Source organism: Anser brachyrhynchus (genome assembly GCF_964034855.1).
Source record: "Anser brachyrhynchus genome assembly, chromosome: 3".
In the NCBI taxonomy this organism is placed as follows: domain Eukaryota; kingdom Metazoa; phylum Chordata; class Aves; order Anseriformes; family Anatidae; genus Anser; species Anser brachyrhynchus.
Genome location: NC_137696.1, coordinates 11,048,399 through 11,067,874, shown reverse-complemented (window position 1 = coordinate 11,067,874; position 19,476 = coordinate 11,048,399). Strand labels below are relative to the sequence as shown.

General features: G+C 47.6%; 1 protein-coding gene and 1 long non-coding RNA gene across 10 annotated transcripts in view; one reads left to right on the top strand and one right to left on the bottom strand.

The window, feature by feature from the left end:
* Positions 1–558: 558 nt before the first annotated feature.
* On the bottom strand, positions 559–10,531 carry LOC308191485. Its single transcript, XR_013948039.1, has 2 exons — positions 5,421–10,531; positions 559–1,620 (listed from the first exon to the last, which is right to left on the bottom strand). It is a non-coding gene; the product is annotated as an uncharacterized lncRNA (long non-coding RNA).
* The window catches only part of KIZ (kizuna centrosomal protein), a 61,415-nt gene continuing 47,118 nt past the window's right edge, over positions 5,180–19,476 (top strand). For 6 of the 9 annotated variants that reach the window (XM_080583884.1, XM_080583887.1, XM_080583881.1 and 3 more), the window contains exon 1: positions 14,787–14,936. In XM_080583884.1, coding sequence (XP_080440010.1) covers positions 14,869–14,936 — 68 coding nt within the window. In that variant the 5' untranslated portion in view covers positions 14,787–14,868. Of the gene's footprint in view, positions 5,310–13,984; positions 14,937–15,055; positions 15,186–19,476 lie in introns of those variants that run through there. The other 3 variants (XM_080583886.1, XM_080583888.1, XM_080583885.1) reach the window with 3 other exon arrangements.

The following is a 19,476-nucleotide window of genomic DNA, read 5'->3' as shown; positions in this document are numbered from 1 at the left end:
GCCCCAAAGCTGCAGATGTTGAATATGCAGGGGGCTGGTTCCCCATTGTGAGCTCTGGGTTTTATGCTAGTGTGACTGCTGAATCCTCTGTTACAATAGGGTAATACCGTGCCCCAGTGAGGGCTGTCAATGGCAGGAATTGAGTCTGCAGCCTCTGAACCTTAATGTAGGGTCTCTGTGGCCAGTGCTGGGCGCTGCTCCTCAGTGGCATCCCAGCTTGCAGCCCCCTCCCCACAGCTGGACCAGCGCTGCCTTGTGTCATTTCGCCTCCGCTGGGTGAGCCTGCAGGGCTTTATTGAGTCCCAGGCGCCCATCCACATTTGGCACTTGATCCTTGCGCTTCCATTGATGTAATTATTCCTGGATTCCTATTCATCATGTAAATTTTCTCTTTAAAAGGGAGAGAAAAACCAACTAATCTTCATGACGGCAAACACAAAACTTGCATGACTATGGAGAGGAGCATTAACCTTCCCTTTAGCCTGGAGAACTTCATAATATTTTAAAAACCAACTTTTTATTAATTTTGGAGTGATGCTTAGTGCCTGATGGTAGTGAGTGGCAGTGATATCGCTAGTGGACCCTTGGCAAATTTTTGGGTGGTTTTGCAGCTGCTTGGTGTTGCAGACACGTGGTAGAACCAGCCCTTGTACAGCCCAGGGTGTAAGCTGGGGGCGTGCAGGAGGTGACGGTGCTGCTGGGGGTGTGGAGGGCACCCACCTGCATCGTGTTTCTGTGCTGCACCTGTGGCAGGCTCCAGAGAGGCGAGTCGGTGTGCAGCCCTCACAAGGAGTTTGCACACGGGGACTCGGCATGGACTCCTGCGGGGTCAGGCTGGGGGAAGCTCCACACCTCAGCACGCGTTACCCCTGCTAGCCGCAGCTCCCAGCCTGCTGAAGCCAGCCAAGGATCCTTGCTTTGTGCCTGGCTCCCGGAAGACAGGGATGATGCTGCCAGGCCAGGTTCATAAAAAAGTGGCTGTGCCTTGAAACTGCAGCTTCAGGACACTCCATGGCACTGCCCCTCACCACAGCCCTCGTTAGCAGAGGCACGAGGTGGCTGTTGGATTTATTACAGCATTCAGGGTACAAATTTAATTTTCCTTCTCATTGCACTCCAACAGAGTAATTGGACGTACATCCCAGGACAGGGACAAGGGCAGTTATTTGTCTGGCAAACACAATTAGATGGGAGCTCTGAGAGGCAGTTTGGGAATTGCATTTCCTGGCCACATCTTGCCCTGCCACGAGCTACCCACACCTGCAGCATGTGCTGCAAACGGGCTTTCTGCAGGTGAGCTTGGCTGGTGCGTGGGGCACAGCTCTTGCCGAAGTCAAAGCTGGGGGATTTGGGGGCAGCAAGCACCCAGCTGTCGTTGCTGTCATCCGCTGAGCAGGTCTCGGCATGGAGCCCGGCATTTGCAGCTCTGTGCTGAAGAATGTTTGCCAGTATGTACGGATCGATGCTGCATACCCTCATTAAAGTGCGAGGACATCGAGCCTAGCGCTTCTTATCGAGACTACTCAAAACTTCCATGTAGTCTTCAATTGCTTCAAGCGCTTTTGCTGCAAGTGTTACATTAAGCAGAGAAAGGAATGGTTCTGTACATTCAATTTAGACCTGTGAATACAAGAGATGGAACAGCAATTTGAAATACAGCGTGGCTGCCTTACTGGGAAGCCAATTTCTTTAAAAGACCGACCGTGTGGTGGGGACGGATCCTGCAGCACTGCTAGCACCTGCCTCTGAGCTGGGGGACTCCTCACACTGAAAATGAAGGTGGCGTATTGCCACACTCTGGAACAAATTAGCCCTTCCATTCATCTTCATTATCCACGCAGTTTCACTGGATCTGAGCTCACTACAAGTGGATTCCCAATATCTATGTAAATCTCTCTCTTTCTACATGTATCCACTCACACTTATTAATACCTATCAGAAGCAACACTAAAAACACAAGCCATGCAGACGAGGAAATTAGCAAAGACCATCCGTGTCTGCGCAAGGTTATCATCCCAATTACACAGCGGAGAGGGGATCGTTGGGGTATTACCCCTACAATTATTTCTGTTGGTTGTACATTAATGTGTGCATTTAAAAATAAGTCGGGCAAGTCTGGTGCCACTGTCATGGTTGGAGTCACCACCATGGGCTGTGTCGGAAGCCGTGGTGGTTGGCGAATGTGGCGATGGGCTTCCAAACCTGTGCTGGGGGGAGGAAGGAGCTGCTGCGGTTTTACGAGGCTGGATTTCCTCTGGAAAGCAAAGGTGCAAGTCAGGCTGCCCTTGCTGAGCTGTAAGAGGGGTTCAGGAGGCTGCGCTCAGCCCCCCTCCCTTTGAAGCTGGGGCAAGGGAAAGCGGGGATTTCCAAAAACAAGCATTGCCCCTTTGCAGCTCGTGCTGCAGGGAAGGAAGCAGCTGAGGAGCGTAGATCTGAGCTGCCCTGCAGCCTGAACAATTAATCGCCGTTTGTGCGGGCACCGATGATGCTGCCCATAAAGCCTGAGACAGACCGAGCAGGGATGTAAACCTTGAGCCCCGAAGGTGCTGGCGGGGTCCCTGGCCCCGCAGCAGCTCCATACAAGAGGCGCCTCACCCAGGCTGCAGCTCTGCACATGCAACCCCCCTCCTGCAGCCACCCCTTGCTCCTCAGCCCGGGCAAAAATCATCTGAAATTGGGAGGGGGGAGCTTTTATTAATTACTGGTAATTACTTATTTTACATACTGTTATTGATGCCTTTTTGTTGGAAGAAGCTGATTATATGTAAAAGATAAGGACAAAAAATGTCCGCCCAGGCAGCTAAATCACGGGAGCAAGGCTACAAAGCTCTGACCGCACGTAACAGACCTTGCCAAGTGTTTCAAAACTGAATAGTCATTGGGTTGGCAGATAATTCAGAAACTATTTGTATGAGCTGTTTATCAAATTATTAACTGCACAGATGTTGTTTGGTTGAAGAGCAGCTGAACCTTCTCTTTGCCAGCCGTGGAGACAAAGGTCTGCAGGAATAATTGGAGATGTGCATGGAATATTAAATTAATTTACTGCTCTTAATTCTTATGCAAATCCTGACCTCTGATAGAGCCTATCAATTACCCTGCACACAGGGAAAAGAAAGGAGAACAGTTTCTTTCTTTTCTCCCCCCCCTTTTCTTTTTCTTTTTTTTTTTCCCTGTTGTTCTTCTTTTTTTTTTTGTTTTGTTTCTTTTTTTCATTTTGAAAAGGAACTTGGAAAAGGAAATATTCGGGGGAAGAAAAAAAAAGCCATTTGTGGGAGAAGCAAAGAGCTGGGATTATTTAATTGAGTCTCTTGGTTGCAGCGATGTCCTCAGGGAGTACGGGTGCAGTTTTTAAAATAACAGGGGGAGTCGGGGAGGCCTGGGAATGGAGGCCAGGGCCAGGCCAAAATAGCTCCACATGTGTGTGGCAGGAGGGGATGGGGGGACCCAGGCTCAGCCTTGGTTTGAGGGGGATATGGCCGTGCTCTGGCTGGATTTGGGGGCCAGCTGGAGCTTGGGTCTGCCACGAGAGCTGTCCCAGTGCTTGCCACCACTGCCAGGGTCTGGGTTCGGGGTGGGCGCCTTCACCCCGTGGGGGCTTTGCGCCATGGGGAGCATGGCCGGCTCTGTCGGTAATTAACAGCAAGGAAGAAAGGCAATTTGTTGCTAAGTCTATTGTGAAATCCCAGGTAAAATGAAGTACAATTTAATTGGTCCTCGTTAAAAAGAGCTATTTTTCTAATATGGAGAAAAGACCTCGTCTTCGGCACTCTTTTTAATTGGGGTTGTGTATGCGCTGTTTAAAAAAGACTCCGGTCCTTATTCTTTCATCATATTTTCTAATAAGGATAAATAAATAGGATGAATAATGCGATCGGTCTATCCCTCGACCTCTGAAAGACCTCAGCAGCGAAATGATGTTTCAAGCTCCTTTCGTCACATCCAATATGCGCTGCCTTTCAGCTCTCCGCAGCCCAAACAAAAGCCATACAACAATATCAATTAATCATGCAGCAGGCAAACAAGGAGATTTATTCCACTACAAATAGCCTCACAGAGAGACGCTGAATGGGTTTGATTAGCATGAGAAAAGAGGAGCAAAACTCCGCAGTTCAACAGCTAAAGAGCAATTTGATGGGGCTGGGATTGGGAAATTACTTGATTAGCGGCTGGCGGAGCACAACACGCTCAGGACGCCGCGAGTCGCAGCCCCGCCGCCGCCAGGGGACGGAGCCCGCGGGGCCGGGCACGGGGCAAGGAAAAAGGGGGGAAAAAGGGGACTGGGTCCGCCGCGGGCCACGGGGAAGCCCCGCTTGTCTCGCGGGTGGCTTTGCTCCGCGGGGAATGAGACTGAAATCGCCCCAAGCTTCTATTTTAGTAAAATGATAATAAACCGGCCTTAAGGCAGGAAGAAAACAAACAAACAAAACAAAAACAAACAACAAATGAAAAAAAAAAAAGGAAAAAAAAGGAAAAAAAAAAAAAAAGGCCAGACCCCGGCACCCCGCTGCCGGCCTGCGCGGGGTCGCGCGTGCCGCCGGGCAGAGGCGCCTCCCGGCCGCCCCCCGACACCCCAAGCCCCAACCCTCCTGCCAAGCAGCGGCCTGGGGTGGCCCCGCTGGCCCAAAGGCGTAAACCAAACATTTTAAAAAATGGGGAAAGAAAAATGAGGAAGGGGCAGCGGGGAGCAGGGCAGGACACGGCCGGGCCGGCGGCGGCGCCCCGCAATTTGTTCCAATGGGTGGCTGTTAGGAAGCTGGCAATTTGAGCCGGCTGGGTGTTATTTAGTGCAATATGAAATCAAATGATCCTATTTCCCAAATAACAACCTCTGTGAGGAGACGCGGACGCCCTGAAAAGGTAATTGTCTCCTAATGACATCCCCACCGCACCGCCGGGCTGGGCGGGCAGGGCCGGGGGGGGGGGGGGGTCCCGCTCCGGCACCGGCACCGGCTGGGCTGGGGGCTCCGACGGGATTGGGGGCAAGGGCGGCCCCGGTACCACTAGCACAATTTTCTCTCCCCGCCGGGGCGGGACCCGGAGGGAACCTTTGGACAACCCCAATTTGTTGCCGGCGTTGTTCTCGCTGCCCTCTCGGCGGAGCCGTTGCCCGCCCGGTGCAAAAGGGCCCCAGCCGAGCACCGAGTCCCCTGCCACCCCTGGCGGGGTGCGCCCCGGGGGATTTGGGATTTTGCGCAGCGCTGGGACTGCAGACGGGGACGAGCATCCCTCCTGCCACCCCCCCGCTGCGGCTCCCGGCCCGGCCGCGCTGCCGGAGGGCTAAAGCTGCCAGAAGTAAAGCACCCGAGGTAAAGGACGGGGGAGAGGAAGAGAGGGGGAGAACAAAAAATAACAATAATAAAATAATAATAATAAAAAAGGCGAGCACGAAAAGAGGAGGAGAAGCCGGCGGGACCTACCTGGATCCGCTGCCCGCCCGGGGCATAGCCCGGCCCCGCGGGGATGTTTTTCCTTTTCCTTTTCTTTCCCCGCTCGTTTGCGGCGGCCAGCGGCGCGGGGAGAGCCGCGGGCGGCTCCACTGCCCCGGGACCGGCGGGACCGAAGGAGAGCCGGAGGTTGGCAGCAGCTCCCGAAACTGCTGGCGCCTCGCGGGTAGAGGCTTCTTCCTTCGGTTGCTCGCTTGGGGCTGGCGGGCGGTTGCCTTTCTTTTTTTTTTTTTTTTTTTAATATATATATATTTAAAGAAAAAGCCTTTGCCCAGCTCAGACCCTTCTCCTCTTGCTGCCGGTGCCGGGTTCGGCGGGGCCTGGGGGAGGCCGCAGGGCTCAGCGCCGGTGTCCCGGGGGGGGGTCCGCAGCTCCGCGCTGCTGGCACGGCTGCCCGGGGCGCCGCGAGGTTCCCGAGCGGGGAAAGGACCCGGAATTGCAACAGAGCCATCGGGGGTGCCCCCGGCTGGCTGCGCGTCCCCTCCCCTCGGCGCTGCTGGGGGAAGCGGCGCGGCTGTGTGTCCGTACGCCTGCCTGACTGCCTGCTTGTCTGTATGTCTGACTGCCCGGCAGAGCTGGGGAACCGCGCAGTCCGCGGTCTTTCCAGCCGGGAAGCGGTTATGAACTTCCCTTGTACTTTCTTTTTGTTTGGTTCCGTGCGTTCTTTTATTAAAAATAAAAAAAAAGCATAATCCTTGTAGGAGAATAGGTAGCTTTGTGAAACAGCTGCTATCCCTTTTAAGTTCGTTTGGGAAAAAAAAAAGGCAGAAATGTAATCCTAAAATATGCGAGAAGAGGGGCTCAGAATAAGCCAGAGGCTGACTTGCATGTGAGCTCTGGGTTCGTTTTTCTGCTAAAACCTGCTGAGCAGGGTATATTTACTGACCAAGAATAAAGGCTTGCTCGTGGAAAAGTTTTTGGACCGCTGCAGTTGCCAGTGCTGCTCGGGGAGACAAAGACTGGCCCGCCAGTATTTAGCAGCCAAGCCCCAGCCACAGCGGGTGCTGAGGGCCCGGCTCAGGTGCCACAGTTCCCCCAGTCCCATCCTGTCGGGAACAGGCTGCCTCGGGGCTATCGGCCGGCGCCCAGTGCTTGCTGTGTGCCTCTAGCGATGGGCAAAGTGCTTGGGACCTCCAGCCTGAAAGTCAGCCCGGTGAGACAGACCCTCGCTATTCATGCTTCCTACCTGGTTACACGATTTACATCGGTATTTACTCAAAAACAGAGCTGAAGCCAATTTTAGAGCTCTCTCTAAATGCACCGTTGGAATATTCTCCATCTGTTCTCAAGCCTTTTTGAGAGCTCCTGCTTCAGGTTCCTATTTTGTATTTGACGTGATTATTTACTGTTGCATATACTAAATGGAGTGCAGAGGGCAGGGCCCAGTGATGCTTAACTCTGAGCAGACACAATTTAATTAATTTAATAGTCTTACGCTTGTTCTCCTGCTTTTCAAATGAATGAATGGTTTATACACATGGTTGATTTCGTTCATCGCCACAATAATCTTCTACACAGGACAGAGGATAAAATAATAAACCACAGAAAAGCAGCACGGCACTTTGGGACAGGAAGTGAAAAATACTATGTCCTCTTGAAACTAGATTTCAAAGGAAGAAAATAGAGAAACAGCATATAGCTGTCACCCTGAGTGCCATCCAGACTGGCTCTGCTGGAAAGCATGCCAGCTTCTTTGGCAGTTCATGGGGTTCGGATGCCCACTTCCAAACCTCATGCAGAAGTAAAAATTAAGTGGAGACAGTGACCAAACAGTCACCGGAAATTAGTTCAGAATTAAACTTAATTCCAGCTCGAGGAAACAGATTTTCCATGCATGCTGCTGCGGCTATTTTGCTGATTTGCTCACTTTCTGTTTTACAGAGACACTGATGACTCGCAAACAATCGTGCTGAAATAGAAATGTCTTTAAGAGGTTTTAAATATTTTGTTTTATGGTAGTGAGGGATCCTCAGGAGGCTCTCTGTAAATGTGTGTGTAAAGAGCAGCACCTCGCTACCTGTGGCAATGGCTAGGAACAGCCACAGAATATGGCTTCCCTCACCCCAAATGCCACTAAACTGTAAGACTCATCCAAGTGCTTCCCTTTGTTTCAAACCCTTGTAGCTTGGAGCACTTGTTGAACCTGATGACAAGTGCATCAAAGTGGCTGACAATTATGAAATAAACAAATATCATTTGAGGCATTTTTGAGCAGAATCCAGTAATACATAGATTAGCTTATTGATGTCGTTATCATGTCAAATATTATTCATACTTCTGATATTTCTGCTGTGCAGTAGCATTCCGTGCTCAGTAAAGATCACATTATCTCGCTATGCAAAAGGCTTCATTAATCAAAACAGACAATAGACCAGACATTCTCCCTTTGAGTCTAGGGTTTTGGATCCTCCAGTCTTTTTACCTTGTCTAAATGCCTCGTCCCTGTCAACATGGAAGGCAACTCTACAAAACAGGTCACTCTAAATTGTGGTGCTAAAAGGAAAACATTTAACTCAAAAGAATTTCTCAGTTATTTTATATATCTTCCTTTTAGCATTTCATGATTTGTGGAGAAAAACTTTCTCAGTATTTCATTCAGTGCATCGGATCATTGCACTCACTTGTTAAAATACTAACGAAAGAGCCCAATACATCTTTGTCCTGTAGAACAGCGGGCACAGCATGTGCTAGATCAAGGATCACAGACCTTGCTAGCTGTGCCTTGGCAGCAACCCCTTGGTTGGCGAAGTGTGGCCATCAGGTCGCTGCTTCCAGAGGGAGGATCTTGGCAAAAATGTGGCATGGCCCTGCCTTGGCACAAAGGACCAAGCTCTGAAGAAGCGGTGGGACACTTCCACTTTGCCTGTTTGCCCCACAAATGTCAGCCCGCACGCAAAGCAGGCAGGAAGGTGCTCAGGCACAGGGCTGTTGATTCATTTGCAGAGTTTGGAGACGTCGGGTTGCACTTGCCACGGCTGGTGATCTCCATCTTCAGGATTTGAGAAGGTTCAGCCCTGGTGGCTGTGGTCATGGTCTGTGCTGCGTGGTCACGCAGGGTCCAGCCACAGTCTGTGAGGAGGAGCAGCATGACTGGCTTTGCAACTCTGCTTCCGCAGTGACCCCAGCGAGCATAAAATGGCCTTTCCTGTAGAAATACAGCATAACCCTTCCACTTGGAGCAATGGAGGTTAAAGTAGTGGTTGTACAGGGTACTCTGCAGCATGAGGCAGGCAGATGATTTAAGATAAGACAGGAGTCAAGCCCTTTGATGGCCTGCTCTGAGTAGCCTAGCTCAAATTCAGCCTCTTGTCTCGCATCTCAGAAAACCTAAATCCAGTTCTCGTTTCTCCAGGGACAGGGAAACTCAATGCCGTCAACCTACTCGTTCCTCTTCACACAACAACAGACACTTAAACAGAGACTAGAAGCTGCTGGTTAATTCGTTGTGTCTACATCTTAGAGACTGCAGTGACTTTGAATTATTGGGAAAGCAGAGAAACCTAAAACCTCCCAGAAATCCTCTCCAGACTCATGGCCTTGCAAAAAACAGAGAAGAGTTAGGTCATACATGAGCTCTCCTGGTCTTGGAGCTTCCCATGCTGTAGAGGAGACTCAAAAAGCACTTTGAGATGGCTGTGGACAGGGGGATTTCCCAGCAAGAGGCCTCTAAACTGGTCCCCGTCCCATGGCATGGTGTTTCTCACTCATTAACAACACGGTGGTGTAAACAGTGGTGTGTGCTTGTATCTAAATTCTACAGGATTAATTCCGAATTCACTGACAATGGCATTACTAGAGACTTTTCAATGATTTCAACAGGCTTTGGATAAGGCCCTTACATTCTTAATAAACATTATATGGCTTAAATGCTGTATTCTTGTTCTTAAGTTTGTATTTAATCAGCTATTATCAGTGGCTCCTGTGTTAACAAGTTCTTGCTGGAGGAACTCATTTCACCTGTCCTGTCGACAGCAAACACTGTGTTCTTCAGTAAGACAATGTATTTTCTATTTATGCGTCAGACACAAGTAATAATAGGTTTCAAGGAACTGTAACATTTAATAAAAGCATTTTATTACATTTAAATTTATTAAAATTTAAACATTAAATTCAACATGTTAATTACTGCTTCCATGCATTGACACTGACAGTCAGAAATGGATCCACATAACTGCTCTGCTGAGATATGTTCACTGGTGCTATTTGCTCTTTGATTACTAATGTATTATTAGTGCTCTTCATTTGGGACTTGATTCATTAACAAAAAGACTTATATGGGCATTATGCAAATTTTTGTATTGTCTTTTACATAGCTACCAGGGCATGTATTATGAATCTAATTGAAAAAAAAATGAAAATGTATTCAGTTATGTCCTGGCTTGTGGGCAAGTAAATGTACAGCTGCTCTCAGAAACCAAGTAAGAACACAGAGGAAAAGCCTCTTTTCAGTATATCACAGCCTGGGCTTCTGCAAATCCCCTCCCCATGAAATCACACAAACCCTCCAGACTGGCTGCTGTGTTTTGACAGAAATAACAAAATGGTGGCAGAGAACTGAGATGAATTTTTCAGGCTCTGTTACGTATATTATCTGTGTATATTCTGTATACATCAGTGTTCCTGGATGACCACCCTTTTGTTTTTAATTAATGATTTCTCTTAATGCTTTTGAAGTTGTGATTTGGTTTATTCTATTCTAGCAATATCTGCATTCCTCAGAGTAAGTGAAAATACACAGAGGGCCCTTAATCTGTAAAACCTCCTTGCTGTCATTAGAGCAGTCGTGCCGAGGGCCGTGTCTGTTGGGAGGCACTGTCCCAAGGCACCCTGTGGGAGGATGCCAACAACTTCTGGTTGTGTGAGCAGCTTCCCGTCTTTCCCGGACCTAGTGGCATCTCGGACCTCTCTGACCTTCTCCAGCTGGCCCTAAGCCTTTTGCTGGACGAGCTGCCTCTGGAGGGATGTCTCTGGAGGCATGTGCTTATCATCTGTCCCTTGTCTTTTTTTTATTATTATTTTTTTTCCCCTACAAAAATACCCTCTCTTTAACTTCCTTCTTCCTTGTTTTCTCTCATTCCTTTTTTCTCCTCAAGGTAGGCCACCCCACAGCCAGATGCTCACCACAATGAGGCAAATTCTGCACCTTCCAGGGTACTGTTAAATCTCCAGAGGAAAGCAGGACACCAAAAGCACACATTGTTTCCTACCTCAATTAAAAACACTGCGTTGAACTGTAAGATTAGTGCACATCAATCCCTTCTTCATTTGAATTGAGAGATACCTTCATTTCACAGCTATTGGGGAAAAATGTAATTTCATTCAAAGTGCATTTAATAAGACAGAATGAGACAGATTTCTTTGACAGTTGTACAGCTCTTATCAGATTACATCAAAATTAAATTAAAACAATCTAAAAGAAGTGTTAAGTACTAAAGGAAGAACACAAACAAAACACTCCTCTTTGTAGGCTTTCAGGGATGGGGTACTGATGTTAGTTATCAGGGATATGAGTAATAAGATTATTCTTCAGTCAATTATGAGCCCATCAGTGTCAGCATGAAGGATCTCATCACAGACCTGGCTCTGTAAGCCTCAGAGGATTTGAGTGCACCCTGCACAACCAGAGACTAAAGGGGCAAGAGGGAAAAATGTGGGAAATACAGGGAGGCACTGGGCTATGGCTGCTTATTTGCACAGCTGCTCCTGCGTGCTCCTAGGAAAGGTTCCTAGAAGTGTGCCCACCGTGCTTGGTGGATCAGGGGCAGGGGAACCTGCACCCCATGAGCAAGCAGCGGCAGCAGGTCCCAGAGCTGGCAGCATTCCCTTCTGGAATTCCCTTCTGCTGTGCAGGCAGTGCCTTGAGACCCCTGCCCCCTGTGTTTGCTTGGCTTTGGTTCACAATTAAAATATCACCGGTGTTGGCATGGTCCGTGAGACGAATAAACTGTGTAGTCCTAGAGATCTCACTTCCTGACCGGAGCTGTCAGGTGGACATCAGTTTCTTTGAACTGAGACTTGCAAATCTTAAATTGGGAATAAACATTTTCAGTATGTACATATAATATGTGTTCATAGTTTCAGCAATAGAAGTGTTTGAAAGTTTTGATATTATTTTAGCAAGCACAAATATTTTCAAAAGCAGTTTAGTCTTACCAGAACCAAACCTGGTATGTCACGGGTACAGGCTTAACAAAACCAAATTCTTTGCCTGTTTTGAAAAATAACAAAATTGTAGCGTATGAAAGTGTTTTCTTGTTCAAATGCCAGGTAGTGTTTGACAGTTTTCTGCACTGACAATCAGTGATGCATTCAAAATATGTCAGGCTGACGGAGGGTGTTTCATGTCTGACATTTGGAAATAACAAGTTTTTAGTGTCTCACCTTAGTGTCAAAGGGAGACTATTTATTTTGATGTAGATATTAGGAAGGAGAGTTCATATGGGGGACGCTCTGAAAAAAACTTTTAAAAAAATAAAAAAAATGATGCAAACCTTGTTATTTCCATTTTACCTGTTCCCATGACTGAACGGGAACATCATGCTGGTACAAAGGCTGGGGTGATGATTCAGTACTATGAACAGCTGGGCTAGCAGGGGGTAGGATCCCACAGCTAGCTTTGTACCAGGGCCATTTGCAGAGGCCTTCACAGAGTGCTCTCTGCCCAGCACCAGATGAAATCACCAAAATGAGGTGAAATGGGTGAGGCTCACAGTCTGAAGTTCCCCAGCTGATTTTGAGCAAAGCAATCAGGGAGACACACCACTCCATCTCGTTGGGTCCCCACACCGAGGAGCGGTGACTGAGCAAGGGGTGGCTTCCAGCCGGCATGGCCAGCACTCGGGTGGGATGTCTGTGAGCAGACCTACGGCTTGCTCCCACGGCACCAACGCGTTGCAGTCGCTCAAGGAGCGGGGCTATCTCTGCAGCTGAGGTGCCAAAGCTCCGTTCTTTGTCCCTACACATTTGTAAAGGGAATGGCAGTCACTGGTGGACCTGGACCTGAGCTGTGAAGCCACAATCTAGGTAAAAATGTCCAACTTTGGCAATTTAGGCAAGGCCAGACCTAGATTTTGCCTCTCAGCTCTTGTTAAGATGAGAAATAGTGTTGCTGCAGAGGTCTCAATAACACGTACTTGCTTTCAGTAAATAGGAGAGTGAGAAAGAACAGTACATCTTTTATTAGGAGTGCATCTTATGTGAATTCAATAATAAAGGCTCCCAAATCTGCAAATCCTTTGCATGTGTATTTTCTTGAGTAGGCAGGCTCTTACATGAGCTAAAACCTTCCATATCTTATTGAGCCATTTATTTATAATAGATATGCAAAGGCTAAGCCAGACAGCAGCTATGGTTATTCAAGTGACAGAAGCTAATTTGGGAACTATTAAGTACCACTGCATCACTCCAGCAAAGCTTTTTGCTTTACATTTAAATTTGGTGATCCCAGTTTGAGGATGCAGGTGAATGGATGTACACAGGCTCAAGACCTGGCAGAGGACCCAATCCATGGGACAGGGTCACCGCTGCTGGAGTCTGAAGCTACTCCTGAGGCTCTGGAGCCCATGAGCCCTGTGCAACTAGAGTGTAGTGGCTCTCTTCTAGGGCCCCAGTGATGCCCTCAGTCATGGCAGTATTACCCTGTAAGTGAAACTGATGCTTTCATATCCCCGTTGTTGGGCAGAAGTTCTAATGAAGGGTAATTATGATGATGATCCCATACTAATTGTATACTGATTGCTGCTATAATTATGCTTAAACATTTTCTAGCTACACACAATTTTGGCCATTGATGTAGTATTGCTTCACCTTAAATTCAAATACCCTCTCAGTATGGGATGAATCATCTTTATTGGTGAATTTAAGCACTGGTTTGGCAACTTAATTTCAAAGGGATCTAAGTTTTTATCTGAAAATGAAAATGTGCTTTTCTTTCCCACTTTGTTTATGCTGGAGATGTGGGGCTTGTCTTGGCAGCCCCAGTGCTCACTGAAGGTGGTGCGACTTTTTCCACTGACCAACAGAGTTTGGTCTGAAAACATTAATAAGCTGTGCCAACTGGACAAGGTCACGATTCAGAGAAGGAGCAATTGTGAATTTTATTGAAAAGTTTGGTTTCTATACAAATGGAAATCAGCCATTTGCATTTTCTGTTTTTTTTTCTTTTTTCTTTTTTTTTCCTTTTGTTTCCCTGTGTACTATAAACTCAATAAAGCAAACTGTTAAAGGGAGTAAAAACAGAGCTGTCATTTTTCCCTGTGTATGTTAGAATTTTAGACTCACTGTGCCCCAGACAGTATGCTTGCCTTACTGGTTTTAATGTGATATAAGTCTTGGAAATTCCCTGTTGTCCAATACCCACTCCTCACACGATTTATGCATTGGCATTGGTATTGGTACATCACCATGGCCCCTTTTACTGTAAGTGTTCATCAGCTCCCAGTTATTTTTGGATTTATGTCCTAGCACCTTGCAAAATCTCTATTTCCTCCATTTTTCTGAGGGGGGCTGAGACATGGAGATTACTACCTCAAGGTTATAAAAAAGATGGCAGCCTGGAGACTCGACTCTGCACTACAACCATTTGAACAGCTGTAGTAATCATTGAATTAACAGATTTCATGTTAAATTAACAGTGTAAGTAATAATTTAGGAATAAATGGTGTAAATCTCCAGTCCCCTGCTGTCCCAAAGGTCACACCGCAGATTTCCCTCAACAAAATGCCTCAGGCCCTTGCTAGGTCTGCAGACTGTCCATGGCCCTGTTCTGGGAGCACGGGTGCTTCCCTTGAGCCCTGCCTTGCCCCAAGGACAGCTCTCGCCATGGGGACACCTCTCGCCGTGGGGATATCTCTCGCTGTGGGAGAGCTCGCTGTGGGTCAGCTTGCTACGATCCCTGACATAGCATTGCCAGGTCTGGGAGCAGCTCAGGCACAGCTCTGCAGGCAGCAGTGCCTCAGGTGTCTCCTTGCCATGGGGGCCAGCCCAATGGCTGCGTACCCACATGTATGTGTATGTATTCGTATGTATACATATTTATGTACAGACAGGTATACATACATGTATGTATTTATGTCCACATATACCTACGGATATGCTATACGTATGTATTTACGTACACACATGTATACATACATGTATTTATGTGCACAGAGGCGTGCATACACCACGTGAGGCTCGAGCCTGCCGTTTTCACGATGAGTGGGCGCAGGGCGGGCAGCCGTGCCACCCCCGTTTGCCGTGCTACCCGCGGGCTCCCCAGGGCCACGCGGCCAGGCCGGGCCCGGGGCCAGGTCCCGCTTCGATCCCTCCCGCGCACCACCAGCCCCATCGCCATGGCAACGCGCGGCGGGGCCTTCCGGGGCGTGGCGGCGCGGGGCAGGGCGGGAGGCGTCGCGTTGGCCACGGCCGTAAACAGCGCGGCATGAGCCGGGAGGGGGGCCCTGGCACCGGGAGCGGCACCGGGAGCCTCCTGCGGCGCCTCCGCGACAGGTGAGGGGACCCCCGCGCCGCGCTCCCGGGGGACCGCTCCCGCTCGCTCGCTAGGCCCCTGCGGGCCGCGCCGGCACTGACCGAGCCGCACCGGGCCTTCCGGGGACCCTGGCCGCTGACCACCGTAGGGGCTGGATGCCGTGGGCGCTGCTCCACCGGCCGAGGCCCCGCCGCTGGGAGCCGCTTCTTAACGGCGCCTGGCTCCCGTCAGGCGTGTGTCGCGTCTCACGGTAGCGTCTCCGCGCAGAGGTAGTAGAAGTAGTAACGCCGTGGTGATGAGAACCTGAGCGTGCAGGTCTAACGCTGCCTTCAGGTAGCGCCTCGGCAGAAATGCTGCGTGCGGCTTTGCTAACGTCCTGTTTTGGTCCAGAAGACCAATAGCAAACAAAACAGGAATGACTTTCCATTGGGAAAGAAATTGGGGGAGAACATATACAGCATCGTGGTATTTTTTTATTGTCTAGAAGTTACAGAAGTTGTAGGTCCTTGATAGGGAAGGCAGCATATCTAGACCATGGCATCAGAAAATGAAGGGAGAGAGCAGATTAAAATCCCAGTGCTCAAGCCTGCATACTGCTTTGAGCAATGTGGCTATGTGCAGCTATCCCCCTGCTAGGAGCAGAGGTGCCTTGAGCCCCCTGAGGCTCTGGGCCATGCCGGCCACGTCTCTGCGTCAGGTCACGTCTCTGCCATCGGGTCCCACACTGCACGTGTGGGCTGCCCCTTGCCAGCTCTTCTGAAACCACCAGGAACAGACCGCATCACAGGCACCAGCTCCTCTGTCTTATTTGCTTACACCAGGAGGTTCAGGAGTCATTTGGGGCAGGGGATTGCAGGCAGGCAGTGTGATTGCATGAGCCATGCTTCCTTTGGAGACACAGCTGACAAATGTTGTGATAATAAACGGACCTTTTCTACCTGGCGTGCTTGAATTGCCTGTGCTTTAACATATATATTAAAAAAAAATAAATTGTAGTGATGGCATTGACAAATGTGTAACCGTTTACCCCAGATCCAGGTAAATAAGTTGTATGCTGCTGTTTGGGGAGTTTGAAGGGTTACCTCTGGCAATGGTGCTGCAGAGGCAGTTGCCTTTTTGGAATTTCACAGGTAAAGCGATAATTTTTATTCTAAACATTAATGTAAAAAGATATAAAACTTTTAGTAAAATCACTGGATCACTTCAGCTTTTTAAGTCCCACCTTGGAAATTCTGCACTGATCCTATTTCAAGTCACCTGTTTTAAGACCTGAAGTACCCAATAGCTGTTTCACTCCAGATTGCAGTCCTGCTTTGAGGTCTTCAGTTTAAGCAAGCAGGGAGCTATGGCTAAGGAGCCATATATGCAAGAGCTTGCATGTGGTGGAGGAAGCTGTTGCTTGGTTGTGTCTCCCACCTGTCTCTTGGTGAGCTCAGAGGGAACTCTTGTGAATATTTCTTTTCTTCCTGTTTTCATCTCTCTTTTTTTTCCTCTAAATACATGAATTTTGAAATGCTTGGTGCAAATTAATCTTGTGCAAAAAACATAACTATCTTAATGTATATCTTAGACTTTATTTGCTGAATTTTATTCCTTAATGCTGGTACTTAGTCCAGTCGAGATATAAACACTGCTGCGGGCATAGGTTTCTGTAGACAGGTCAGTAGTGTCTGTGTGAGCAAAATTATGGACAGTTAGATTTTGGGTGTCTAAGATAATAAATGAACTGGGGCAGAGTGTTTACCTTGGTGTTTAATACAGAACTGACCGTGTTGTGATTACTCAGCGTTTAATCTTGCTGGTGAGAGAGGCAGTGTTTGAGATGAAGTAGATACATTATTTAGCTAAGTGTTGTACTTAACGCCGTGACTAACTTTGAAATTAGCATCCTCCTCAAACAGTGAGGCCAGATGCCTCATGCTACGGGTGATTTGCTGTAAACATGTGCAAATACTGACAAGTTTTGAGCAGAGTGTGTAAAACAGGTTTATTAGCTTCCAAAATATTTGCTGGTATCAGTTACGTGTGTTTGTAGAAGGTGGTGCTGAACAGGCCCACTCAAACCTGTCCGGGGGATTGGATTTGCCTGCAGGAGGCTTTGAGCATCGTGCTTCTCCAGGACTTGAGTGGTGAAGTGGCTGCTGCTCTTACTGAGTCTGTGCCGCCTTTTTTACTCCGTGAGAAAGCTAGCTTGTGCTGTTCTGAAGAAAACTGGCTAACTGCAAAAACAACTCTTTGTTTCTCTTTTGCATGCTTGCTTGCGCCTTTTACGGAAGTGGGCTGAATGCTGTAGTTGGTTAATTGGCTTGTTTTGTCTTTCTGGCCAAAGCCTTACATGATACCTACTGGCATGCCCTGAGCAGGCTCTGTCCAGGTGCCAGGCTAGGCTGTTGGATACAGCTCAGTGTTCAACAGTTGATTTAATGTCAGATTGGTGTGGAAAAACAACTGTAAAAATTACATTTCTTACTTCTATGGAAAGATTGCATCGTATCTAAGTGCTTCACAATTTTTTGTGTACTTTTCTCAACAGGGTATCATCACAGTAGTACTGTTGTTCCTATATTATAGATGCAGAACTGAAGCACAAAGAGACTAGGGCCTGGTATCTCAAAAAATATTGAGGCAGGTCCTGCTGCTTTGAATAGGAGGTGAAGGATCAGATATCACTACAGGTCGATGCCTGGTGAAATGCTAGAGATTAGACAGAGCTTGTGGTTGAACAGGGAATTTAATTCTGCTTTCAAATCCCAAAGAAACATGCTTTCTCTGCAGACTGAAGGTTCAGGGTTGTTTGAAAAAGCCACCTGGATCCTTACGAAGTCCTGAAGTGTTCTATTTTTGCCTCTTTAAGAATAAAGTTTATAACTGGCTGTTTGCAGTGCTTTAACCTGATACAAATAGAAACTTCAGGCTGAGAGCTTTATTTTTCAGGTAAAAGGGAGGTGGTGTAGTAATGGAGTGGTCAAAATAGTCTCTGTATTGCTTCAAGCCTCACTTCCGCCACTGACACTAAGAAACTGCACTGGAACTTTGTCGGAATCTGTGCTACCAAACAAAATAGTTTTGATGTCTTCTAAATCATTGCTTGGACAGAGAGGTGTGCTGCAAAACACCCCAAGTGTTGCAGTAACCATTTCAGGCATCTGTAATGATGGTAGTCAAATGCTGCAAGGCTCATACCTGATGGTTTTTATACTTTCTCTTCGCTCTAGAGAAGACCTTATTTATATACTCAGGTGCTGCCTAAACATCTGTAGCACTGACTAGCGAGTGGGACGCTGGTAGAAAGGAAATGATCTCTCAGGGACCAGGGAGTGCGATGTGCTGTGCAACCTGTGGTATCAGAGGATGAGAAACAGAATTGGAGCCAATGGCTGTTCGCATCCATTGACTCTTACATCCATCAGGATATCACAGTGTTCTTCATCGAGTCATGAAAATTACTTCTAGAAGTGTAAAAACAAGATCTTGAAATCTGCTTTTGCTTAGCTGTCCATCATGTAAAAGGAAATTGAAAGGATGAGATCCCAGATGAAGCGTGGCTTTTAAATTGCATACATGACATGAAAACGTAATCTTGTTTCAGACGGTGGCAGGATCAGATGGATAAAATGTATGCCTTGATCTTGCAGACTTAAGAAGCAGGAAGGTTTTCTTTGCTTTCCTCTGTGCAGGGCAACTGGGAGGAGGCAAATACGTGTGGCTGTGACATGCATGTTTGTAGGGGAGCGCATGGATGTGTGGAAAAGCATGCATAGTCATATGGCTGCATGCAGTCTCACATGTATGCCCATAGCTCTCTCACCTATGTGGCCTTCCTAGCTAATAAAAGTTGGTGATTATTTTTAATGAACAACTTAAGGTACTTGCTTTGATTGTTGCAGGATTTGTAGTGTGTGTCTACTGGAAGCCCTTGTCTCATCAATTGATTTTTGCTGATGGGGTAGTTGCTCCTTTTCAGAAACAGTCATTAACTAATATTACCACCTTTATTCTGTCCTACTCCTTCTGAAAATGGGTCTCTGAATTATGTTGTGGGTCAGGCATGGAGCTTGTTCTCAAGCAGTATGAATTTCCCCATGGACCTATACCATTGCACTGCTTTTGGCAGCTACAGATGGCCCTGCAGCATTTTAACAACCATAAATTTTTTTTGTTACTTTTATCTGTTGCCCTTTAGTAGTTCCGGCAGGTAATGCTAGCGTATCTCTAGATGTACTTGATTTTAATGCGTGAGTCTGAAATATGTAGCTGATTTTAAGTTAAAAACTATTACATAAAATACTGCCTGTTTGAGCAACTTAAGCCAAATATTTCCTGCATTGAAAGTGGTTTGTTGAGTGACTTGGACTGGGGGAGAGGATCTCAGTGCTTGGAGCACCTCCAGGGGCTGCTGGAGAAAGGACTTGAAATAGGAACTTAAACTGTGCAGGAGTCTTTTTGGCTGTGCTATTGGGGTTTAAGTGGATATATACATGTTTACGCGTTGTCATCTCTTTGTTGCCCTCCCTTTAAAACAACCTAGCTCTTCTTCCAGTGAGAAGCAGAGGGGAAGTA